The 26,544-nt window shown below is 45.3% G+C and overlaps 1 protein-coding gene across 4 annotated transcripts in view; it reads left to right on the forward strand.

Moving 5' to 3' along the window:
• Positions 1-26,544, forward strand: part of Pdzd2 (PDZ domain containing 2) — a 345,949-nt gene that overhangs the window by 294,619 nt on the left and 24,786 nt on the right. For all 4 annotated transcript variants that reach the window (XM_057789462.1, XM_057789463.1, XM_057789464.1 and 1 more), the window contains 11 exons: positions 3,567-3,712; positions 6,195-6,314; positions 7,082-7,196; positions 10,559-10,632; positions 10,738-10,966; positions 11,639-11,756; positions 13,859-13,991; positions 19,654-19,735; positions 21,150-21,184; positions 22,038-22,194; positions 23,938-24,725. In XM_057789462.1, coding sequence (XP_057645445.1) covers positions 3,567-3,712; positions 6,195-6,314; positions 7,082-7,196; positions 10,559-10,632; positions 10,738-10,966; positions 11,639-11,756; positions 13,859-13,991; positions 19,654-19,735; positions 21,150-21,184; positions 22,038-22,194; positions 23,938-24,725 — 1,997 coding nt within the window. The remainder of the gene's footprint in view (positions 1-3,566; positions 3,713-6,194; positions 6,315-7,081; positions 7,197-10,558; positions 10,633-10,737; positions 10,967-11,638; positions 11,757-13,858; positions 13,992-19,653; positions 19,736-21,149; positions 21,185-22,037; positions 22,195-23,937; positions 24,726-26,544) is intronic.

Here is a 26,544-nt window from a genome sequence, read left to right on the forward strand (position 1 = left end):
GATGAAAGACATTTTGGGCGACTGTTTTTAGTCCTCTCTCATTTGAAAGGCCCAATATTGTCTGGTGGCAATGAGTCAGCCTGGTGAAGCTTGGCAAGAGTGCACAGGGGAAGAACGGCAGGCTGTGAGGTGGGAAGTGATGGTGTTGTGTAAAGTTGTGTGAACTCATGATACTTCTATCCCAGTTCCAGAAAGAGAGAGGAACACATCTCTGACAGCCATCAGGACAGAGCACATTCACGGGGGAGGGTGGGATCTGTAAGCCTGGCAGCTTCATCTGGAGACATGCTAAAGAGACTGGGGGACCTGGGCTCTGGCGGCACTGTGAACTGCTTCCCTTGAATCACATTTGCATTGTTTATTTTTAATATGAATGTTTGCATGCCCGTGTCTGGGCCCAAGGAGGTGAGAAAGGCGTGGGCTCTCTGAAGCTGGAGTTCCGGCATCTGTGAGCTGCCTGATATGGGTGCTGGGAACCGAGCTCTGGTCCTCTGCGAGGACAGCATGTGCTCTTAGCCATTGAGCCATTTCTCCAGCCCCACACACAGGAGGTTCTAATGCCATGGGATCCTCACTTGTCTGTCTTCCAGATCTGGGTGTTTGTTTCATATTCTCGAGTGAGTCACTGCGGTGTTCATACATCAGGGTATTATCAGTGGAAGCTACCGTGTGTGGTTTCTCTCCTGTCAATGACAAGCGCCTCCCTGTCAACCAGAAGGAATTTGCTTCTACTAAATCTTTTTCAGATGAGTAAGCATGCCAAGAAAGATTAATCTGGCCCATGAATTACAAAGTTATGAATTATTTAAGTATGTGTGTGAGGTTCTAGCCATTTCCATGAAGGCTTTGCCTAGTCTGGCTCCAAAATGACTAAAGCAACATGATTCATCATCTCACAGAACGTTTTTTCTAATAAGCTAGCCCAAGTTTTCCTTCCTGCCTTCCTCTTTTCTTCCCAGCAGGGGTCTCCTTTAACTTCAGTACTTTTGATTTATCCATGTTAACCTCTTAAGTTTGCGATCTTTTTAAATGCAAAATTTTGCTTGGCTGCAAAGGGATTTCAGGTGTTTGAAAACCTCCTTCACAAAGTTAATGCTTAGCTTTTGAAAAGCTAAGCCTTAAGTGACATCCATTAGCTGTTATCACCACCATATCATTATTCAAAACTCAACATGAGGCACACACACACACACACACACACACACACACACACACACATAAAATTATTGCAAAGGTTTCCTAAATAGGATCTGAAAGCATCAATTATAAAAGTAAAAGCTGGTTTGCATCTCTGCTTGCAGAATTACAGTTTGGTCCACAATGGGCAACACACATAACTGTGGTCCCATATAATTATATCGCATAGTGCTATTATGGCCACCCATGATGGCTAGTTTTAATTGTCACCTTGACACAATCGGGAATCAACTGGAGGGATTCCAAATGAGTGATTGTCTAGATAAGGTTGCCCTGTGGGTATGCCTGTGAGAGATTCGCTTTATTGGGTTAACTCAGGTGGGATTGACCTATCCTGAATATGGGGTGGGTACCATTGGATGGGTGGGCCCTGGACTGGAAGGGGCAAGCTGAGTGCTAGCATGCATGTAGTTGTTTGCTCTCTGCTTCCTCACGGGATGTGATATGACGAAACTTCTCCCTGTGATTCCCCGCCATGATCCACTACAACCCGGAGCCATGAGCTAAGACAGACCCTTTCCCTCTATGTTGTCAGGGAATTTTATAAAGCAACTAAATTTAGATTCTGTAATATCTAAAATGATAGAAAAGAAACTATGACCCATCTTATTTTGTGTAAACACACTATACTCCTTGAAACACCCTGTCATTAAGCCATCAATGGCTACATCATACTGTTAAAATTACGACTTTTTATTTGCCAGAAAATACCATTAAGACAATGTAAGGCACAGATGTGGAGAAAATATTTATAACTCATAGATCCCACAAAGGATTCATCATGTCACACATTACAATAAAAAACTTACTAAGAAATCAGTAAGGAAATCTAATAAACGAATAGACAGAAGATATAAACACTTTACAAAAGGGATCAGCTGATGTTGTATACACAGAGCCCGTCAGTCATCAGTGGGATGAAGATTGAAAGCCACAGTAAGATCCCTTTGTGCACCCGGGGGAACAACTGACATTAAGGACAGATAGGGAGCAGGATGACGTGGGGAAGACAGAGCTCACCCTGCAGGAAAGAATACTGAGGAAGGAAGAATGCCAGGAGCCAGCACCTCCACATCGACACAGCACTGGGAAGACGTTACCTTCACAGGAGGCGTACATGAGAATACAATAGCTGTAGTCTTGATTCTTGAGCAGGAGTCCCACAGATGCGTACCTGACCCACAATGTTTTCTGCATTTCTAGTGGGCTGCTTAAAAACAGTAATGTGTGGGCAGCAATGTACTGTGTGTACCAACACACACACACGTTACTACTGTTTCGCATCTCAAGCTGGAAACAGGCCAGCGTCCCTCAACAACAGGATGCATAAAGTATAGCGTGTTTGTACAATGAAATCTTACTCAGAGCGGAAATGATCAAACTGTTGGCACATAAACAGCATGGTTGCGTCTCACAAACTAAGGATGTTAAGGATAGGCAAGACAGCTCGGTGAGTAAAGGTTTCTACCCATAATGCTAATGGCCTGAGTTCTAGTCCCAGGACCCGCATAGTGGGGGGAAAGAACGGACTCCTGCAAGTTGTCCTCTGATGGCACATGTGCCCCACGTGATGACACGTGTGCCCCCACATACATACATATACAAAATAAAAATAGAATAAATGTAAGAGCAAGGAGCTTTACACACAGAAATACATATTCGTTCATATAGAGTTCAAAAATAGACAGAGGTGATCAGGGATGCTTAGATCACTGGTCTAAAGATCACATTACCGTCGGATGAGGAGCAATCAGTAACCCGAGAGAGCTTCTGAGATTCTGGATTATGTCTCTTGATCAGTGTGTTAGAGGTCATGTGAAATTTCATTCATGTACTTTTGTGTACATTTAAGTTATGCTTAATAAGCATGAATAGAAACAGAAAGCCGTTGCTAAGCCAGGCGTAGTTGTACATGCCAGTTATTTCAGCACTCAGAGGTTAGAAATCACATAGCACAAGAGAATTCTGAATTCCAAGCCAGCTTGGCCGTATAGCAAGACCTACATCAACTGTACATCTCAAAAAAAAAAATATCGTATGTGGAGTAAAAGCACCCACCTAGCAGTGAAGACATGGCCACTGTGAAGAGATGCCGATGCCTCACCATTGCTAGGAGACCACCTGCCAATGGTCCCCTCACCAGTTTCTTGCTGCTCCCACCCTGCATCTGACTCGGTGCACACATTGCTCCTTAGGCTGATGCAGAACCTGGGGCTAGGTCTGGGCAAACTTGGTCCTTTATGCATCTTCAACCTCAGACCTTCAGAAACCACACAGTGATTGCAAACGCAGTGTTCTGGCCTACTGGTTCCGCTAACGCTCTTCTCAAGCCTTACCAAGCCCCGCCTCCATCTTTGTTGTTGTTGCAGGAGGTGTCCACCGCCTAGAGTCTGTTGAAGAATATAATGAACTGATGGTACGCAATGGGGACCCCCGGATCAGGATGCTGGAGGTCTCTCGGGATGGCCGGAAGCACTCTCTTCCCCAGCTGCTGGATTCTACTGGGACATCACAGGTTAATCCCGGGCTGTGGGGCCTCTAGGTCACTCATAGTCACCATCACTTAGAGATGAAAACACAGATTTGGAAACCCTGTGTCTCCACGATTGTGTATGTGTGTCTGTGTGTGAGTGAATATATTTTATTTATTTTCAAAGATCTCTATAGACCCCCGTTCAGAAGAGCTGTCCACTGATAAGGACCATGAGCATTTGGGCCTAGAGAGACAGAGCGAGAGCCACGGAGAGAATATGAGGTCTACCCAGAAAGATTAGAAGGAAGCCAGCTCCAGGGTTGAAGAAAGTGGGGAAATATCTCTTAATAGATCTCAGCATCTTGGTTCTCTTCATGCTGTGTGTTTTGGAACTAAGAGTTGCTCTCAACTGCCAGGAGACAATGGCGTCTCAGAGTCTGTGGCAAACCACCATTGCTTATTCAATAGGAACGTCACGTGTCAGAATAACAACTCTGTTGGTGGCGTGAGCACATGCGCCTGTACCTTGCCTGGGGTCCCACCTGCTGCGGAGGACTAAAGTAGGTGGTTAGCATGACAGAGCCTGTTCCTGTCAAGAACTCTGACTCTCCAGCCCTGACTGAAAGTTCTTCCTCAGTTATCTTGTCCCTGGCTCGCTGGAAGCTAGAGGACAGGCTCACAACCAACTTGGAAGGAGGTTCAGTCTCTGGGAAACTTGGGGGTTCTTTGGGTTCTGGTACTATGAGTCAAACAGGAAATCACTAGCATTTTTCCCCTGGATCTATCAGAAAAAAAAAGCAGGGCTGGAAGAGGAGGTTCCAGCAGTGAAGTCTCTAATATCACACTTGGGGACTCCTAGGTGATAGGAGTCTAAGGGGCTTGGACCCTGACTTCTAGTGTGTTAGGACCGCTCTGTGGTGGAGCAACTAAAACTCAAAATGGCTCACAAGCACCCATCTAGCCAGCCCTGGGAGTCAGGAAGCTCATGCTGGGGTAGACAGTCTTACCAGAGAGCTTTCCCTTCTTCAGTTTGTCCTTTCTCTTCGGCCTTCTTCTCTTTCTCCCAGGTTTTACACACACACACACACACACACACACACACACAAAACACTGCTATTTCCTCCACCAAAAGGTGCTGCCCAATGTAGAGTTATCCAGTAAAACTTTGGGCATAGGTATAAGTGGTTTGCACCTGTAGCATCCAAGATGGCAGCTACGTGTGTCTCAGCCTGGCAATGCACTGGCGGAGTTGAGGAGAGCATTTTAATCTTAGCCTTAATTCAAACCTGTAGCCTCTGGTTGCCGGTGGGCGGTGCACGCAGGGCAGAGCGACCCCTTGAGCTCTCAAATGACCACATGAAGCACCCAGGCCTCTGGCTTCTGCTTGTTTCCGAGAGAGGGAACATGAAGCAGGGCTGAAGACTGGTGATCAGAGAAAGGGGTCCCTAAGGGGATCCAGCGTGAACCTCTGTGTTCAAAGGTTGGCCAGCCACAGGCTGTGTCTGGTGCACTCTGCAGTGGTTTCAGTAAATGGGTGGTAACACTGCCAAGCCCACATCGTTTATTTAATGAGACCAAGCCTGGGCGGCCCATGTTACTGGCAGATACTCTGTCAAAGATCACAGTATGAACTCTTCCAAGCCACCAGGGGATGCAAACTACCCCTGGCGGGAGGGAATATCTCATTGCTCCATATGAATGAAGCAGATACAAATCAAGTATGAAAACTATTTTTTGCGATGGCTCTCTTGTCAATGATATTTTTCTACCTGTGCTATGATTGCTGCACCACAGAAGACATTTATTATTCTAAGAGCGAGTCAGAGGGCGAAAGGCTCACTTTAGCGGGAGCTACTTAATCTCCTGATTATGTTATCAGTATGCACTCTGCTGATACATGTGGTTAGCATGGGTGAGGGCACGAAAGAAGGATTGAGGTTGGAGCTGCTGGCCAGAAGAGGAAAGTGTGGCTTATGGGAAAGTATTTGATTTTTCCAAATATGAGGGATTAGCGACAAAAGGCTGCCGTTTCTCAGCAGGGCATTTTATGTGGAAAAACAGTTGTCTGGGTCTGTGGTTTGCAGTTTATAAGAAACATGGGCTTGCTGAGTTTCTGAATGAGTACATTAAGCTTACGATGGTGAGATACGTTTTAAACACGATTTTGAACTTGGGGCGGGGGTGGGAGAGATTTTCATAAAGAGCCCAATCCCAGGATGGTCATGTTTGTTCTCCTGACTCCATTCCAGAAGGATCTGTGACATACGGTTAAAGTCAAAATGTGTGGCACGGGTGCTTGGTCACTAAGCAGCCCTTTGTGACGGGGTAGGTACGGCAGGGTACTGCAGAGGGAGGCCCTGCTCCAGTAGTATTTAGAGTAAACTTGCCTTAAGCCAGTGGACCACAGACCGACCAGTGGGAATCGCTAACTCAAAAGACAGCTGAGATGTTCAGGCTCTTTGTATGCCCGAGCCTGCAGCAGGGTAAGTGAAAATATCTGGTGTTGCCTTGCGCTGGCTTTCAGGAATACCACATCGTGAAGAAGTCCACCCGCTCTCTGAGTACCACCCACGTGGAATCTCCGTGGAGGCTCATTCGGCCATCCGTTATCTCCATCATTGGGCTGTACAAAGAGAAAGGCAAGGTGAGCTCCTTTCTGCCAACTCTTGCCCTCCAGGTGAGGGGTAGCATGCTCCTTAGGTAGCCTATTTGCATGTTTAGTTTGGTTTCATTTTTACAGTAAAAAAATTAACATCTAAAGGGATGGCATAACTTCCCTGTCAGTCCTTCCTGTGACCCTCGCAGTGAGAGGCTGGCACACCCTCCTTGCCCAGTTGATGCAGGGAGTTGCCAGCCCCTCAAGAGATACTAGGGTGGAAGGTAAGGTTGGAAAGAATGATCTTCTAATCTTTTTGGTTCTGTTCCTAAATCTTTTCCCCATTGTAAGAAATATACCCCCAGCATCCTCAGAGAATGCCCCCTCTACCATTTTGAGTGATGTTTGTGGCTTTGCCACTTGATGCTATATAAACATTGCAATACCTACTTTGACAACATACAAAATAGAAAGACTAAAACAAATATGGCGACCACAAGGTGTGGAAGGGCTTAAAGAGCCGTTTGCTCATCAGTGGGAAAACTCTGATTCTTGGAGTCAAAGACTGTGAAATATTAGAAACTTCAGATGGTCAACTTCGATCCTCCCTTTATATGTCTGGCCTAGTATACTACAACTAAATCTGAGGAGGGAAATAGGGAAGGAGAACTTGAAATTGGTCTCCTACCTAAACCCCAAACCTAAGTAGAAAAGATACCTCGGTCAAATACTACAGAGGGAAAGGTTTTTGCGGTTAAATTCTGTAGTGTCAGCCCAAACTCTTGTCTACTTTGAACTGTCTACTTTGAACATAGGGCCTTGGCTTTAGCATTGCTGGAGGCCGAGACTGCATTCGAGGCCAGATGGGGATTTTTGTCAAGACCATTTTCCCAAACGGATCAGCCGCGGAGGATGGCAGACTCAAAGAAGGTAAGCGAGAGTCTCTTGGTGATCTGTAGTGAGCCCTTGAGAGTCTGTCCCCTTGCAAGGTGTGACTGGATGTCATGGCAGCTGCGGTCATGGTCTTGAGAGTATGGTGGACCTGACCTGAATCCAGCACCTCGTCATCAGGGTCTTGGGCAGACCACATAACCCAACTTCACTCTCCTGGGCTACTTGGAACAAACTTGGAACGTTAATACCTACCTTGAAGTGTTTGTTGTGGGGATGAAAACAGATTGTATATGGGAAATAGCTTGATGTTTCTGTTACAGACTGTAGGTATTAACCTTTGGTTACACCGTTAAATACTGATCCTTGCTCGGGTTCTCTGCCTTAACTATTCCTGAGAATTTGGCAGTCCAGTCTTACCTTAGCACTGATGGGAACACAGTGACTTTAGTAGCTTTTTAATGTCTTGCTGTTGGAATCGATACTTTGTAGCTGGCTCCTAATTGAACGCCTTCCCGTTCTCCATAGCGTCTACCATGTTATCAGGCATAAATACAAAGACAAGTGACTTTGGGTGTAGATTAAAGTATCACCAAGGTTTTCAGTTATACCTTCCAAATAAGGTTTTCAAACCTTTAATTATACCTTGTAATTTTTTTGTCCTTTAAGCATTTACAAAGCATATCTATGTTTTTAAGTTATCTCACCAACTGTATTACAAACCCATAGAGCAGGTATTTTGGAGTGAGACTTTTGTAGGCGAGGAAACTGGCTCTCAGAAATGTTCAGTAACTAGAAATTTGCTCCTCTCACCATGGCTGTGTAGACCACACTGGCCTCTAACTTGCAAAGATCTGCCAGCCTCGGCCTTGTGTATGCTAGGATTAAATGCATGCATCCCCACACCCAGTCATCGTATTTCTCATAGTAAAGAGATTCTTCTCGTTGTGTATGTTTGCATAACTTACAAAATATTTATCTGGATTAAGATATGTATGTAATTTCATGAAGCCAGTTCAGTTGTGAACATAACTGCGTAGCACGGACCAAGGCAAGAAGCCTGTTTCCCCCTCCCTTCTAATATGCATCTATTTTATCTTTAAGTTACATGTATTTATCTTGGTGTATATATGTGTATGTGCAGTTGGGTCACAGTTCATATGTGGATGTCAGAGTTAGGGGTCAGCTTTCCATTCCCACAGTGTGTGTTCCAGGACTCAAACTCATGTCATTAGGTTTGACCGCAAGTCCCCTTACCCATGGAGCCATCTCAGTGGCCCAGTATCTGCCTTTCCTGGGGTGATTATGTCAGGATATTTCTAGTTATCTTTAGAAATGATTTGACTGTTCAGTTCTGTTGACTCGAAGTGGAGTGGCCACAGGTTTACTTCTGTTTTAAAAATGGGAAGAGGGAATCGGTGTGTCCTGGTTTTAGGCAGAGCTTGTAAGAGACTTCATGTAACAGTATGATTTGACCAGACATAATACTTCTTGGGCAACATATTTATCTCTTTCTCTCTGAGGAAAAGTTAACCCCCAGGTGATCTTGGGATCTGGTTTCACAGCAGTGTAAAAGTCTAGCCGAGGTGTCTTAGAATGGATGTACCATGTGTTCATTTGGTTGAAATTCATGCTGTGAGGTTGGTTGAAGCAAAATGGGGCGGGGGGGAGGGAATCAATCATTATGAAAGGTTAATAGTGGATGATTCTTCTAAATGTTATGTTTTCATATGTGTTCATTTATGAGAAATGTAAGTCACTTGGACTGGACTTCCAGCCGTTGAGTGATACACCTTAAAAGCTCTCCTGTAAATTAGATGCACACGAGTAACCGTTTCAGTGTTCCTGTCCTGTACCCATGTCGGTACACCCTTCAGTTGTGTAACTGAACAGTTGGTGAGGCCAGGCTCTTCTGAAAGGGAGAGCATTTCACTTATTGTGTGGCTTGTGCAGTTGCATTGAAGAGAACGCGTGGGACGCTGCTGCATTTCTTTGCCTCATCCAGTGGGTTCCCATGTGCACGGCGTGCTCTGAGATTGGCTGTCTGCAGCAAACGTGTGGTTTTCTGCTGTTTTGAACTGTCTTGTCATAAGGAGCCTCTCTCCCCTCCTGCACTGCCGGGTAGAGTCTGTCTGCTTTTTCTGGGGCATTTTTGTTTGATGAGCTGTTATTCCAAAACCCAGCCCATATCACAAGAGCGCAAATGAGAACCAAGTTCTCAGAAGCCAATAGGATATCTGCATCCCCTGACAAGTTGTCAGAAGCCAATAGGATGTCCATATCCCCTGACAAGTTCTCAGAAGCCAATAGGATGTCCTCATCCCCTGACATTCCCAGAAGGCACTGTGAGCAGCGTGGAACATGACCTGACTACAGGTTGTCACGTTGTTAGAGATGAGAAGTTATTGGAGGCAGGGAGAAGCACGTGGACACTGCACACACACACTGCTCACAACTTAGCACACTCCTGCAGTCATTAGCATCAGCCTGCAGTGATCTCTGAGGCAGAAACCTCTAGTCTTGCCAGCCTGAAGATGGAGCCTGGGACCTGCCTCGATAAGCCCAGATATCCAGACTATTTCTGGAAGTGGGGCTATCAATTCTCAGTCACATCTAAGCAAGATTTTCTCTCTACTGTTAATTGAAACCCTATTCTGTGTCGTGTTGAGTCTCTGCACTTGGGCAGCTTGTCTTTCTGCAGATAGGAGCGTGGCTTCCCAAGCATGCCTATGTTCAGGCTTCCTTCGGTAGGTTTATGTTTTTAAATAAGACTGTTCAAAACCTGAAACCGCAGCTCAGTCTCTGAGCATATTTCTTGTCAAAGGTGTCAGTAGTTAACAATCAGGTCTTCAAGCTTTCCACAGTGGGTTTTGGCTTTTGGTGGTGGTGATTGGTTACTTTGTTGGTTGCTTGATATTTTATTCTTGCTTTGTGTTTGCATGTGTTCTTTTTGTTGGTTGATTGGTTAGCTTGGTTTGGGATTTTATTTTGTTCTGTTTTTGGTGATGGTAGTGGGTTTTGGTTGGTTGTCAGGTGTTTTTGGTCATGTTTTAGGCCAGATAGTCTTATTTGGTAACCCAAGCTGACTTTGAATTCACTTTGTTACCCCAGCTAGCCTTGATCCTCTTGCCTCAGCCTATCCAAATCTAGGAATCCAAGTGTGCCCTACCAAATCCAGCCCCAAAGTTGTTTAATTATTGATTATAGAATTATTGCTGAATAATATGAGTGTATATAAATTTGTATTTATTGTTCCATTTAGGGGACATCCCTAGGAGCTAAGTTAGTTAAAATGGATTAGAACCATAAGAGTTATGTTTGTAGGGTATGCCACTGTAGGTCAAGCCAAGCAGAGTCCAGTAAATTAGAGCTTAATGATTTTCCTCACGTTTGGTCACCAGGAGATGAAATCCTAGATGTCAATGGAATACCAATAAAGGGCTTGACGTTTCAAGAGGCCATTCACACCTTTAAGGTAACGGCGTCCCCTTGGGTCTCCTTTGTTCTCTTCCTTTTCTTCCCTTCTTCCCCTGTGGGTTTTGCCATCTGACAGTTTCCCGCCCGCCTGCTTGTTTTGCAGCAAATCCGAAGTGGGTTGTTCGTCCTCACGGTGCGCACCAAGTTGCTCAGCCCCAGTCTCACCCCATGCTCCACTCCCACACACATGAGCAGATCGAGCTCCCCAAGCTTCAGCAGCAGCGGGGGACCCCCAGCAGGAGGAGGTTCTGAAGAAGGTGGTTCTTCATCCTTGGGGCGGAAGGCTCCTGGGCCCAAAGACAGGATTGTCATGGAGGTCACACTCAACAAAGGTACCGTAGCGGCTCCTTACTCCCTGGCTTTCTCCTCCATAGCAATCTGGGATCGGCTTTTACTTTCATTCTTTAAACCAGGCCTTTGGAACAGCCTGCTGTCGGGTGTCTAAGTGGCTCGGGTCATCACAAGGAGAGATGTTGAATCATTTTACAAAAGGGAGGCAAAATTGCTGGCCACAGTCTTTAACATTCTCCCCAGATGAATGAATCACCATTTGTCAGGGACTTGTGCTAAAATGAGTAGTCCAGCCTTCTAAAAGCATAAAGAAAGACAAGAATAAGTCAACACCAGTAAACTCCAAGCCCCAAGTTCTCAGCAGATCCAAATGCTTGTTCTCATTTCTCCCCTCCTTGACTAGGACTCACTGTAGAAGGAGAATCGGCAATTATAAATAACCAAGAAATTAGCTGATGGTCAAAAAAGTCTAAAAGGTTTCATATTCAGGCTTAAAAATATTAGTCATTCTCTATCTATTTCCAGACGGATTTGAGGAAGTCCCTTAGACTAAGCAGAGAGTAGAGCCTGAGATAACACGAGAAGCAGGATTTACATTCTCCGTCTGGACCAAACCAAGAGCGTATTGGTCTGGATATCTGTTAACTCTAAACTGTTGGCACGTTTTCTGGTGACCGTGTAACATTCGCTCCTGTTGCCTGTGCCTCTCCCAGAGCCGAGAGTTGGATTGGGCATTGGAGCCTGCTGCTTGGCCTTGGAAAACAGCCCCCCGGGCATCTACATCCACAGCCTTGCCCCTGGATCTGTGGCCAAGATGGAAAGCAACCTGAGGTTCGTGACATCCCTGGCATATAAGGCCCCATATACAGTCCTGGTGTGGTCTTGAGTTGTGAAAACATGCGTTATTATTTGCTTCAACACAGACAGGGACAAAGAGAGACATATAGCCCAGGCGGGCTTTGAACTTACTATATAGCCAAGGACAACCTTAAACTTCTGATTTCCTGCCTTTACCTCCCTAATGCTAGGATTATAGGTGCTTAGGACTATGTCCATCTGTTCTACTTAATTTTTTCTGTGGAATTCAACATCTTTGACTTTCTAATAATCTAGCCAAGACTAATGTTAACATCTCCAAAGATGAAAACCTCATATGAATCAAATTTGGTTGAATCATAGAACTTTGAATCTTGGTTTCTGCGATGGTTTTAATTGTTAAATTGACACAATCTAGAATCACCTGAGAGTCTCAATGAGGGATTGTCTAGACCAGCGTGGCCTGCGTGCATGTCTTCAGGGCATTATTTTATCTTAATTGTGGTGGGAAGTCTGCCCACTGAGGGTGGTGCACCATTTTCTAGGAAAGGGGTTCTAAATTGTAGAAACGTGGCAAAAGCAAAGCAAGTGTGTGCTTTTGGCTGTAGATATGACTAGAGGCTTCAGGTTCCTGTGCCTCGACGTTTGCACAGTGATGAAGCACACCCTAGAGCTGTGAACTCCGCAAGCCCTCTGTCATGGGCTGCTTTTGTCGTGGTATTTTATCACAGCAACCAACTACAAAATGAAGACAGCTTCCCTACCTTCCATGTGGTGTTTGGGCTCGGAAGTTTAGTGTTAGAATTTTGCCAAAATTGAACTCTTGGCAGATCATCTGTGGCTATTCCAATATACTCACTCATCATTCATTTGTGCAAACGTCACTCCACAACCTGGAACTGCTTATATTGGTTCAAGTGACCGGATGCAAAAGAGCCCTGGAGTCATGTGTATGTGGGAGGTCTCATTGTAAAGGTTGAACTTTCTCAGCTTTCCTCGCCATTTGAGTGAGGACGACTACAGTCTGTCGTCTAAAGTGATGGACATCAGATTTCTTAACTCAGTTGAATTGTGTGGTCAGCCTTCTGTGCACACAAGAGATCGCAGTACTCTTTCGTATGGTAATTGCAGTGGTTGGTGCCCACCTAAATATCACAAAAATGTGCACACATTACACAAAGCTCTCTGTGCAAACAGTATCACCTTTCTCCCCCATCCCCCCCCCCCCAGCCCTCATAAGCATCTAAGTCCTTTGGCAGCAGAAGAATCATCAAAACACCATTTGTTGGTTGCCATTTTGGAGGCTGTGTTAATGGATTATATTACATTTTTCGTTAATCATCAGAGTGAATTTCCATATTGAAAAAAAACTTAGCAAATCATCCAAAGTACATTAAAGAAAATATACTTTTAGAACCCAAGGAGAAAACAATCCTTTAATGACATCCCAAGTTGATGTTTCTTTCTTGAATGGTTCCATATGCCTGGGGCGAGCCAAATGAACATTCCTCAACCCCCATGTAAAGAGTCTTTGTTCTCTCTTACTGAGCTCTCTCCCGATAATTCCAAGTCAAAATAGGCAACTTGTCGTAAATTTCTCATTTGTTCAAATTTGAAATATTTTTACAAATTCTTAGGTAACCTTGGCACTTCAGATATTTCCTCCTTTGACTATATTACAATAATCATTTCAAGATGGTAGGAAGAAAGACGAAACTGATGGCGGTCAAGAGGCTATCATGCGATAACCACACAGACCTGAGAGAGCTCAAGGGAGCCTCCTTTTCAAAAGGAATACTTAAACCTCTCTCAAGTGTTATATAAACCACTTTGTGTAGGACCTCACATACAGTAGGTGCTCAACCAGTGGTACCCTTCATTGTTGTCTTTTTATCAGTTTTATTCAAGTTTACTATTTCTGATGGTGGCCTTGGTCAACTTAAAATGTGATGTTTATATGAACGTATTGCTTTATTATAAAGATGAAAGAAGGCCATTTGCTTCTTGGAAGTATTTAGAAAAGACTTTATATTCTAAACCGCATCCTGAAAGAAAGCTGCGTTAGCTTTTACAAATATGACTGTTGCCACAGTGTGTTGTTATGTCTCCCTCTCTAGTCGGGGTGACCAAATCCTGGAGGTGAACTCCGTGAATGTGCGCCATGCAGCCTTAAGCAAAGTGCACGCCATCTTGAGTAAATGTCCACCAGGACCCGTTCGCCTGGTCATTGGCCGACACCCTAATCCAAAGGTGAGCTGTCTGACCCTGCTTTGAGTATGGGACGATGGTTTGGCTGCTTGTGCAGTCAGTGACAATGTTCATACCTGAGTCTCTCCGCTTCAGTGGGAGAGTTCGCTCAGCCGGAGCTGGGTATCATCCTGTGACTGATGTACATGGGAAGTGAATCTTGGCTCTGGACACCGTCACTCTAGAAAGTTTTATTGAAAAATGTTGTCAAGGTTATTTGATGAATTTAAAATCTGATCTCCTGGAAAGTAGCACCCTGGTAACCCCCATGGCTGGTTAGCTGCTGGTAAGATACTTCTTACCTACATCAAGAAAACCTGAACATGCCAGACTAGGTCATCTCTGTAACCCTGTGAGATTTGAGATATTTTAGGAGTGGAGAACCTGGGAAGGTGCATCGGTGGATAAAGCAATTGTCATAATGTGAAATTCATTACCTAATGGTTCCTTGAGCTTCCTCTGGATAGAAGGCGATGGTAGCATCCAGAGCTACGCAGATGGATGAGATCATAGTCTCCTGAAAAGGGGCTCTTAGCCTGACGTCCATGGCATCTTAGGAAGACTTCACAAATTACAGGAACCTATCTGTGTTTGTGAGTGACAGTCAATCGCTTATGACAAACTTTCAGTCACCCGTGCCCCCAAAGACAACTGTTGTGTCAGGGTGAAAGAATGTTAGATGAGATAACTCTTTTAAAGAGATGTCCCCTCCTGACCTCCATGGTTGCTCCTGTCATTAAGATCTAAGAGCTCACTAACTTAAACAAGAACTGAAATAACTTTTTCAACCATTGACCCATAGAGACTATTTGGTCATCCCTCCTCTGTTCAGTCGCTTTTAAATGTTTTAAATAAACTGTAGATACCTCAGCAAGTTCAATTCAACCCACTGTATAAAATTATGACCAGATTGTATTTAAACTCAAAAGGCTCAATACATTAGCTCTTCTGGATTTGTAGCACATGAGATGTGGTATCATTTTTATTATTATCCTGGGTGGTCCCAGGCTCCCGTGCATCTTAGACTTTTATGCCATTTTGTTCCAATAAAGGCCACAGCTGCTGCTGCTGCTGCTGCTTCTCCTCCTCCTCTTTCTCTTTCTCCTCCTTCTGTTGTTGTTACTCTTGTGCTCTTGCTTTGTGTGTTTTCATGACATGATTTCTCTGTGTAGCTGTGGCTGTCCTGGAACTCACTTTGTAGACCAGGCTAGCCTCAAACTCAGAGATCCGCCTCTCTCTGCTTCCCAAGTGCTGGGATGAAAGGCAGGCACCACTACCACCACTCCGCATCTGCATCTTCATGATGACATCATTCTAAACACTAAGTGACATTCCTTTGTAGTATTGGTCCTGCCCTGTGCAGGCAAGTGCTGACAAGCATGTCTTGGTCTGGGAGTGCGGTGGCAATGGTGATGTTGGGACAGAGATCCCTTCAGAACGATTCAATGCCCTGGTTTTTGCTGTTGTGGATTTGCTTGTTTTCTTCTCTTAGACTGTTTTATCTACATGCATTTTCAGAAGTGTCTTCCCTAATACATATTTTAAGGATTTTGGTTTAGAATCTGTTGTACTGGGTGAAACTCTTTCTGCTGCTGTCCTTGTGGTTCTCTCTGGGTTCCATCTGGCACCATTTTGCCTTGTGAGCCCAGCAAGCGAGAGCCCCTGCCAGCTCGCTCCCCCACGTAGACCCCAGTGCTCCCATCCTCTTTTTCCATGAGGTACACTGTCCAGCATGTAGCTGACCTAATGCCCCTGACCCGGTGACATTAGAAATGTAAGCCGCTGGCCTCAAGGCAGAGCTGACTTCCAGCATCGCGTTTAGAGTCTGCTTCATCTCAGCCCAAAAGCCATTTTGCCACCACGACCCATATCAGAACACTATTTCAGGGCAAAGCCTAATCGTCCAGATGGACGGGTGGTCTGAGACCCCCGCTGAACACACAAATGGGTTCTTTTTCCCACAATTAAATGGCCTGGGATAGGCTGGCAGTGTGTCCAGTAAAACCACACTTGAGTGTTGGACCAGTTTTCATGTTTCTTCCTCAGTAAATACGATGTTCTTGGTTGTCACATGATACTGTATTTTTCTTCTGGTCGAGATTCCATCTTCGATTTAATGTATTTTCGTACCACTAATTCAGCACTCCGTGCCAGGAGGACATTTTGATACAGAATATATGCGCTGCCGTAGTTTTCGTGTGGTTCCAAAAGAAACACCGCAGCATTTTCTCCTCTCCTGTTTCTCATGATGTGTGGAGCAGTGGCTGCCCAGCTGGGATATTCAAACCTTCCAGGTCTAGACAGCTGAGATTTGGATTTGTTCCGATAGCAGCTTCCCGCTTACGCTGAGCAGAAGAAAGATGGGGCCAGGCAGGTAACAGAAATAAACCGGCTCTTCTCCCTCTCGGAGAAACAGTTGCAAATACCGAGTCTGTTTTCAAGAAAAACACCATCATTGATGCTGACATTTTCCCTGGCTCGTTTGTACTGGTACATTATTTGTATGGTTATATTTTTTGCTTTGTGGAGGGGTGCATGTGTGGGCAGAAGTGTATTATTTTATTTCCTGTGAGCCTCACTCTAAAGTATCACACAAAGGCCATGGTGTCATTATGATTCCTCTATTAGCATAAGCCTGTATTTATTTATCGAGACAAATCCACATTCTTATCCAAGTAGGATTTATGTTAAATATTATTTTAGTATACAAAATTACCATCCGAAATTTAAAATAGCCTTACCTTTGAAACAAACTAAGTTTTCTAGTTATCTTTTGAGATGGGATCATAGTCTGGTATATCTCAAGCTTTTATAAAGAAATGAGTAGTGACAGTGAAGGATAATGATTAAGGACCCAGGAAATGACTCAATGGGTAAGATGCCTGGTACACAATCACGAGGACCTAGCCGGGCGGTGCTGGCACACGCCTTTAATCCCAGCACTTGGGAGGCAGAGGCAGGTGGATCTCTGTGAGTTCTAAACCAGCCTGGTCTACAAGAGCTAGTTCCAGGACAGGCTCCAACACCACAGAGAAACCCTGTCTCGAAAAACCAAAAAAAAAAAAAAAAAAAAAAAAAAAAAAAAAAAACACGAGGACTTGGTCAGATTCCCATCATCCATGGAAAAGCCAGGTAGCACACTGCGCCTCTGTGATCCCATTGCTGAGTGGGGGGTGGAGCCAGATGGGCCCCTGGAATGAGGTTATTCAGCCTAGCCAATCATTGAGCTCTAGGTCCAGTGAAGAAGACCCTGTCTCAAGAAAAGATGAAGTGATAGAGGGAGACATGCAGTGTCTTCTACATGGACACACATGTGCACACTCACAGGAAGTTTTTTTCTTTTCTTTTTTTCTTTCTTTCTGTTTTTTTTTTTTTTTTTTTTTGTGGTTTTCCAAATCAAGGTTTCTCTGTGTAGCTCTGGCTATCCTGGAACTCACTCTGTAGACAAGACTGGCCTCGAACTCAGATCTGCCTGTCTCTGCCTCCCACGTGCTGGGATTAAAAGCATGCACCACCATTGCCCGGCACACAGAAATATTTTTAAATCAGAATAAACTGAAACTATTCTAAAGAACAGGGTAATAATGGAGAAAGATTCTCTGGATGTATCACTGCATTAATAAATACAGAAAGAACAAAAGAAATACAAACATCATTTTTTTTAAAAAAAAACTTCATAGTAATGATTATTTCAGCAAAAAAATAATAAGTAATACTAAAGTCAGAAATGCCAAGATAAGATCTGGTAGTTTGTATGCGAATTAAAACGTTAATACTATACATACAGACGCTACCACATACATATGGGTTCGGGAACCTTCTATAGTCTCAAACTATCTCCATACAGATTACTCTTCCAGCAGAGAAGTCTGGCTCATTCTAGCATAGCTAAGAGATAGAAGTCATCATATTCATTTGTGGGGTGCATGGCCCCTGAGTGACTGGAGAGGAAGCCACTTCTTAGCCTTTCTGAACAAACAGAATCTGAAGCTAACAGAGAGGCAACTATCAGACAGATCCTAAGAGAATCTTCGGATTGTCCCGGACTCCTCCCGAACTCCTGCATCTTGAAAGACAAAAGACTCCATACAGGTTCAGGTTTCAGAAGGCAGAAGAACTTGGGAAGCAAAGCAGGCAGATCTCTGTAAGTTCAGGGCCAGCCCGGTCTATGTAGTAAATTCCAGAACAGCCAGAGCTACATAGTGAGACCTGGTCTGGGGGCTGGGGGAAGATGGTGGGGGACGGCGGGAGACACAGGGCAGCTGGGTCCTGGATGGCCAGAACCAGTCTTCCTACAAAGCAAAGGAACCTGGGCACAAGGATTCATAGCAGTTCTGAAACACGTTGAGTGACATGGCACCAGGGTGTAAGTCCTGGATGACACTGCACACACTGAATGCAGGAGGAAGTCGGGAGGGAAGTCCTGGCCTCTGCACAGGCTGGTGGCACACACAGACTTTGGAGCAGGACTTCGGAAGAAAGAGGTTAGAGCGACCTCCAAAGCTAGAATACGAAATGTTTGCTATATATACTACACTCAATAGCACCATCATCCCCACGTTGGTCAGAGCCCCGTGGTGATTGGATAGAGCTGCTTGGCTATCAGGAGATTCGTAATTATGTACTTACAAGCAAAAGTTCATCGTGTCTGCAACTTGCAGGTGACTTAGCAGCAGGAGAAGGAATACTTCAATGTGATGAGGTTAAAAGTTAATGGATTGAGGGGACTGGGGAGATTGATGGTTCCGTGGCTAAGAGCATCGGTCGCTCTCACAGAGGACCCGGGTTTGGTTCCAGCACTTACACGGCAGCTCACAGCTATCTGTAACTCCAGTTCTAGGGGACCCAACACCCTCTTCTGATTTGAGGACACTAGGCATGCACATGGTATACATTCACACATGCAGGCAAAACATCCATATGCACAAAATAAGTAAATTTTTAAAAAGAATAGTGAATTTGGGCCAACAGTACAGTAGTCTTAGACTTTTCTTTCATATTTCATAGATTTTTGTTAGGATAGGTTTCTTAATTTACAGTTTTACTTTTGTGTGGGTGTGTGTGTATACATGTCAGGGTACACATGTGGAAATCACAGGCCAACATGCGCTAGTTGATTGTCTCCTTCCAGCATGCTGGTCCCAAGACTTAACCCATGTCCTTAGGCTTGTGAAAGGTACCTTTGTCTGCTAAGCCATCTTGCCACCCCAAGGTTTTTTATTTTACATCTGGCCTTACATTTTTCATTGCATTTATTTATTTCATATGTGCATGTGGACATGTGCACATCATAGTACTGTGGAGGAGTCAGAACAACTTTCTAGAGTTAGTCATCTTCTGTCATGAGGGTCCTGGGGATTGAACTCAGGTCATCAGCCTGACAGCAAGCATCTGCTGGCCTTACATTCTTTCAGAAGGATGAGAACTAAGTGTTCTAGAGAGGGGTGGATATAGTGAATTTGGTAATCATAGCATCCAGTGCAACTTGGGACAAGTCAGTGGATTTGTTGTGTATACACTGTTTGAAGCAACCCACCAACCAGCTGGACTTCCATGCTCCAAGTTACTGCTGCTAAGGCATTCCCAATCTCTGGTCCCAGCCACTGCTATTGGGGGGAGAATAATACATGCAAACATCTAACTTGTGTTTTCTGCTGAAAATCAGGTTTCCGAGCAGGAAATGGACGACGTAATAGCGCGGAGTACTTACCAGGACAGCAAAGAAGCCAACTCCATGCCTGGCTTAGGTACGGTCATAGCACATTCGCGATCACCATTGAGAAAAGGTTCTGTAAATTCACCCATGGGCTGGTCACAGTTGCTGTCAGAGTCTACACACTCTTTCTGTTCCTTCTTTTGATTTCTGCAGTTATTTAACGTATTTCATTAAAGACCTAATCATGCATGCTGCTTACATGACTTCTGTAAGTTAACAGCTATTCACGAATCTTGTTTGAAATACACAGAGGAGATTGAACACCAAAATACGAGTAATTTGATAATACAGAGTTGTTATCCATCCAAATGCTGAGGTTTCTTTATACGGATTTAAAAGTTTCAATACAAACTGCCTTCAATTTACTGCTAGAGGCAGCAAAAATTCTCAAGTTTTTCTCCTTCCGTGGAAATTTTCAGGTAGGGAAAGGAGTGCGTTCCTCTTTGGCATGTCTTACTAACTTAAAGCATTTCTTATTAACACTTAAACCTGTATCGAATTTTAAAACAGTTTCCTTAGTGTGGAGACCTAGGAGAATTCTACAAACGTTGCCTGACTGACTAGAGATGGCTCTGACATTTAGATTGATGCCCTGGAGGAAAAGCAACTCGGAGATAAGAGTTACTGGATGTCAAAGGAAAAGGAATGGGATTTAGGACAACTGTGAAATCTCTGATGATTTGCATCCATAATTAATATATTTAAAGTGGACTAAGCCATAATAGGCTCTTTATCCAGCCCACACGCTGGGTTCTTTTATCCCAACACTTCTACTTGATCACTCAGCAAAGGTCTTTTTTTTTTTTTTTGAAGCCGGAATTCTCATTCCCTAAATCTCCTTTGCCTGTGACATGTAATTTAAAGTCTACAGGCTGAGCTCTTCGCCCTTCAGCTAAAAAGTTAAGATCGACATCCAACCATGTCTCTAGTCCTTTCCGTAGTTGCCTGGATGGGGTTCATTGGTTCATTCATCCTGCTGGCCATGCGCCAAGTGTCACTGAGTACTTAGCAGACACCAGGTGTGATGTGCAGGCAACACCACTGCCCAGTGGGCTTGCTGAGTAGTGAGAAAGGGGAGCTGCAAAGATCCACTCCCCATTAAACTGTGAGGTATGCACAGACATTGAGGTGTGAGCCAAATGAGACCCTCGGTGATATCACAGAACAGGAGGAATCATAGCCAGGGTCCTGCAGCGTGAGCAGAGTCTTGGGTAAAAGAGGGAGGTGGGGTGGGAAGGGCTAGACAGGTACCCAAGTAGACTAGATGTGGGGGTGGCTACCCAGGTAGGCTATGCATGGAACTCATTAGTGACACCCAAGCAAAGGATAGTTTTGTTAAATATACTTGGCTCCCCCCACCCCACTTTTTGGTGAAATGTCTGAGCCTGCTCATAACTTGAGATTGATCAGATTAATGATTTTCTGAATCCCCCCCACACACACAGGTACCCCCTTGAAGAGTCCATCTCTTGCCAAAAAGGTGAGTCAAAATGCACTTGGGGACCACAAACTGATTTTTAGAGGCTTCCCAGTCAAATCCCAGACCCCAGCACTTATTTCTGCAAAGGAATCTTTTGGCAACTTTGTACAAGAAAGGGGCAACCGCACCACTTTGAAAAGCAGAGCCCCAAGGTGTGGTTCTCTTGTTAAGTATTCTCCCAAGATAGAGCAGAGCAGAAAAGTTAAAACCCCAAACATTTCAAACTCTGCTGAGGTTTGGGAGAGCCTACAGCTATTGGGACACTGTGGGGCATTCCTCGGTCCCACTAGATCAGGATTTATAGAGGGCAATCACCTGCCCCACCCCACCTCACCCTACCCCACCACCAGGTGTTCCATCAGTTGGCTGGGTCATATGGCTTAATTTTTCATTCTCCTTTCCTATCCCTTCTTGCACTGATTTGTTTTGGTTTTGCTAAGAGGATTAATAAACTACTGTTGTGGGGGCTGGAGAGATGGCTCAGCGGTTGAGAGCCCTGACTGCTTTGCCAAGAGGACCTGGGTTCAATTCCCATGGACCCACATGGCAGCCCACAGCTTTCTCTAACTCCAGTTCCGAGACCCTCACACAGACATACGTGCAAGCAAAATACCAATGCACATAAAATAAATATGTAAGTCATTAAAAAAAACCTACTATTGCGGTTTTTCTGGTCATTGCTAAAAAGTGCCCCTCTCCATCAAAAAGCAGTATCAGCCACGTTTTGATGTATTGATTGTCGCTTTAGCCACCCTACAATGGAGATTGGCGGTTGCTATGACGGCTGGTCCCAGTGATCAGAGACTGGCTCTGGTATTTCTCCCTAGACTCCAGCATGTTCTCTTCCCAACAGGACTCACTCCTCTCTGAAGCCGAACTCTCGCAGTACTTTGTCCACGACGGGCAGGGCTCCTTGTCAGACTTCGTGGTGGCTGGCTCTGAGGACGAGGACCACCCTGGAAGTGGCTGTGGCACCTCAGATGATGGCAGCCTGCTTCTCGGACCCCCTGGTGAGCAGGGAAGCTTGAGGGAACGGGACTCAGTAGTGCAGTAAGCGGCTGCCAGTTTCCCCGTGTCTACTAGGGGTCTTGCCCAGGACAGCAAGGAGAGAGAGCTGGAAACAGTGCGCCTGGCTGAGCAGAGGCTGCCTCCACTCTCAGCAGTGGCGACCAGCTGTCCTGGCTCAACGCATTCTAGCGCCAGTAGTGAAGGTGACTTTTCCAGGTCCCCGCCGCATGCTATTACAGCATGTCCTCTTGAGTTTCGTGGCATCAAATCAGAGTAAGCAACCCAAGGCACTCACAGTTGAGGGGATCCCAGGCAAACCCCAGATCTCTTCCCTCTAAACTTCATTCTTCTTAGAAAACAGTTAGGGGGGGCTGGAGAGATGGCTCAGAGGTTGAGAGCGTTGCCTGCTCTTCCAAAGGTCCTGAGTTCAATTCCCAGCCACCACATGGTGGTTCACAACTATCTGTAATGGGGTCTGGTGCCCTCTTCTGGCCTGCAGGCATACACGCAGACAGAATATTGTATACATAATAAATAAATATTAAAAAAAAAAAAGAAAGAAAGAAAACAGTTAGGGATGTGGGACTGGGAGAGCCACTGTCAGCAAAAGGTCACCGCTACTCAAAAATCCTTGCGTCTCTGTTCAAATGAGATCATCGAACTGTATTGAGCTCTCAGACTTCTGTCAAGGTTTCCCTTTTCAGTTTTACTCTTTGAGCTTCAGAGAGGCAGACATGGGAGCCACAGTGGGGTGTGCAAATGGCAAACCTGTACTTTGCACTGTCGTGTGGACAAAAAGCATGCCAAGACCTGCAGAATCACCTGCTGTGTCAAAGATGCCTTGAGGAGCAGACAGCTTGAGCTGTGTCCCACACCCTTTTGTGACAAACAGGGAGGGACCTCAGGTGATGAGAACACAGGTGTGAGGGACATGCTAGGCGCAGTACCTGGTAGAGAGGTGGTGTTGGCATTTAGGTCAGACTCTCAGTAACTCAGGGGACAAAATGAAGCTGGACTATGGATTCTCCACCCCTAGAAAGCCTGCCATTCAACTTAAATAACCTGGAGTTGGCTTTTGTCATTGTTCTTAAGGGTGAGGAGATGGCTCAGTAGGAAAAACACTTGAAGCGTGAGTTAGGGATGAGTTCGGGTCCTAGGAGCCACGTAAAGGCAGAAATCAGTAATCCTAGCAGAGAGAGAGGGGAGGCAGGCAGGAAAACTCCCGAGGGGTTTTTAGGTCTGTCATATGGCAAAAAGCAAGACACCGTGTCCCAAATGAGGTGGAAGAGGACTCTGGCACCTGAGATTGTGCTCCAACTCTGTATAAACATGTGCCTACACACCTGCATTCACACTCAAACACACACACTTCCTGAGCACACACATGCACACACACATGGATGTGCATGTGTGTATATGTATCAATATGTATATCTACGTGTATAAAAATGGGGCTGGCAGTAGACTGACTGCCCTTGCTGTTTGAACCACAAGAAACCATGTTGTTTACATGAATTCCAGTGGCCAGAGGCTGTGCCTGGCACGTGTAAATTCAGAAGTGCTTAGGGACAGTGACAGGAATGTGTTTGTTTGAAGTGACTGGGCAAAGAAAGCAATCTTTACTTTTAATCTATAGGGTGTGCTTAGAAGAGCAAACACCGGGTTTTATTTCTTTAAAGTTATATAAAGTCAGGCATAATCAGAAACCTGTTTTTGTCTGACTCTTCTCTCTCCTTCCATTGCAGTTCACAAGGAGACAGGGAAAGCCAGGGCCAACAGCCTTGTGACACTTGGAAGCCAGAGGACCTCTGGGCTCTTACACAAGCAGGTAACCGTCGCCAGGCAAGCCAGTCTCCCTGGAAGCCCACAGGTCCTCAGGAACCCCCTCCTCCGCCAAAGAAGGATACGCGGCTATGACGGCAATGACGCCAGCGACGAAGAAGACTTTGATGGTGAAGGGGACTGCATTTCACTGCCAGGAGTCCTTCCAGACCCCAGCAGGCCTCTGGTAGATGACGACACTCCGCCCACCTTGACAACCTCTTCCAAAAGCATTGATACAAGTAAGCAAGAGGACCGACCCCAGAAACCACTGGTCAGCAAGGCCTGCTCCGTGCCTCTCCTTGGCAGTGTATTGGACCTAGGGCATAGCATCCCTGATGGAATGGTGGGTACTCCTCCTAAGGCATCCAGCCTGCCAGGCTCTGTAGAAACCACCAAGAGTGGGCCTGGAGGCTCTGGGAGAAAGGAACTCTCAGGGTCAAAAAGTTCACCAAAGCTGGAATACAGAGTCCCCGTAGACACCCAGAGCTCAAGGAGCCCAGAAAATGCCACCTCCCCACCACAGAAGAATGGAAATCTGGTGTCCAGACACAAGCCTGTGGCTAGGATCAGCCCGCACTACAAGAGGTCTGATCACCTTGAGGCCCTCAGTGGAACAGCCAACGGACCATGTGGTCAAGACCTGAAAGTCCAGCCTCCAACCAGGAAAGATGCAGTCACTGGCCATCAGCCAAGTGGAACCGCAGAGAAGGTAAATGACCAGCTTTTCTGTTAAGTTTGAAGGTAGCACGAGTGACTGCCAAGGGTTTTGTAAGGCGCGGGGCAAGCTGGATGAGAGTGTGGTGACGGCCGGACTATCAACAGTCATGTAATGGGTGCCCATTACTGAGGTGACAGGCTGTCAGTCATGAGATGACTCAGCCAAATATCTGTGCTCACTGCCTCGCAGGGCACGGGGCCAGCAGTGACGATGGGAAGGCACTGCAGAGCGGAGGGATTAAAGCCGTGGGCCTGGGGCCAACTCCACTGAGCAATTGACACGAGTTGAATGATAGCATGGGCAAGGCATTGGACCTTCTCGGGCCTTGATTCTCTGGGCCGGGAGGCAGGGCGTTGCTTTCTGCCTTGGTTGGCTGTTGGGAATGACCAGTAGATGTTAACTGTCGTTGTGTCCAGCTGATAAGGTCAGGAGGGACCCTCGATTGCTTTCAAGATCCCTACAAGGGAGTGAGTGTGATCAGAGCCACATAGACCCTTCACGTCATGTGAAGCCAGGCGTGGCAGCACGAGCCTGCAATGCTAGCACTCAAGGAGGTGGAGGCAGGTGGATTGGTGAGCTTGAGGATAGCTCTGGATACATAACTAAGCCCTGTCTCAGAAGAAAAAAGAAACTAAGAAAATGTCACACAAAATAGCACTGTTCATCCACCACAGTGGATGCAAATTAATTAGTGTAACTAATTGCTCATATGTTCATTACCATTTCATTGTTGACTTAATTTTTGCAGTATATCTCTTTGCTAGCAAAGAGGAAAAAAGAAATTGTTCAGTCTCTGAGCAAAGACTCTGAGATGATTTTTAAGGCCTTATTAACGAAGATATTTTATTGTGATTTAAAGTGAATGTGTACATAAACCGAGAAAATACAAAGTCATAAAATTTGTATGCAGTAGAAGTCCTTTTTTCCCTTAACCTTATGCATTCATAATTTCTCCTCTCCTCAAAAATTCTATTTACTGAGCCTGGAGAGACAGCTCAGCAGTTAAGAGCACTGGCTGCTCTTCTAGAAGGGGTTGAGTTCAATTCCCAGCAACCACATGGTAGCTCACAACCATCTGTAATAGGATCTGGTGGCCTCTTCTGACCTGCAGGTGTACATGCGGGGCACTCAGACATTATATATATATGTGTGTATATATATATATTTGTATTTACCGCTAAGCAGCACATGTTTTATGATACATGCCATTAGTGGGTGTGGTCTTTCCTTTTATAAAATACCATCTGGACCGGAAGTGTAGCTCAGGGGCACAGTGCTGGCCCCGTACATACACGACCCTGGATTTGATCACCAGTACCCTATCCCTTTCCACATGCTGGCTCACCATAGAAGGCCAGGTCAGGATTTTTATTCATAATTACTGATATCTATTAAAAAACAGTTCTTGCCAAATATAGTATCACCTGTCTGTCAGGTTAGCAGTTCTGATTAAACAGGGCTACAGATGAGATTGTTAGTTAACATGAGCACACAGATATATACCAAGACGGGGCTTATATATATTCTTAATTGTATTTAATGTGTGCATATTCTGCCTCTATCTCTCTCTCACTCACGCTCAGTCACACATGTGCTGTGCCACCAGTAGTAATCAGAGGCCAACTTGAAGGACTCGCTCCTCTCCTTTATGTAGACCCCAGGGATCAAACTAAGGCTGTCAGGCTTGGAGGCAAGTGCTCTTACCCACTGAGCCATCCCAGCCTACGATTTTCTAATTTTGAAATAGTTACAGTAAGAACTTCTGAGTGGCTGGAGAGATGGCTCGGTGGTTAAACACACTGGGTACTCT

This window comes from Chionomys nivalis, chromosome 15 (genome assembly GCF_950005125.1).
Source record: "Chionomys nivalis chromosome 15, mChiNiv1.1, whole genome shotgun sequence".
Lineage (NCBI taxonomy): Eukaryota > Metazoa > Chordata > Mammalia > Rodentia > Cricetidae > Chionomys > Chionomys nivalis.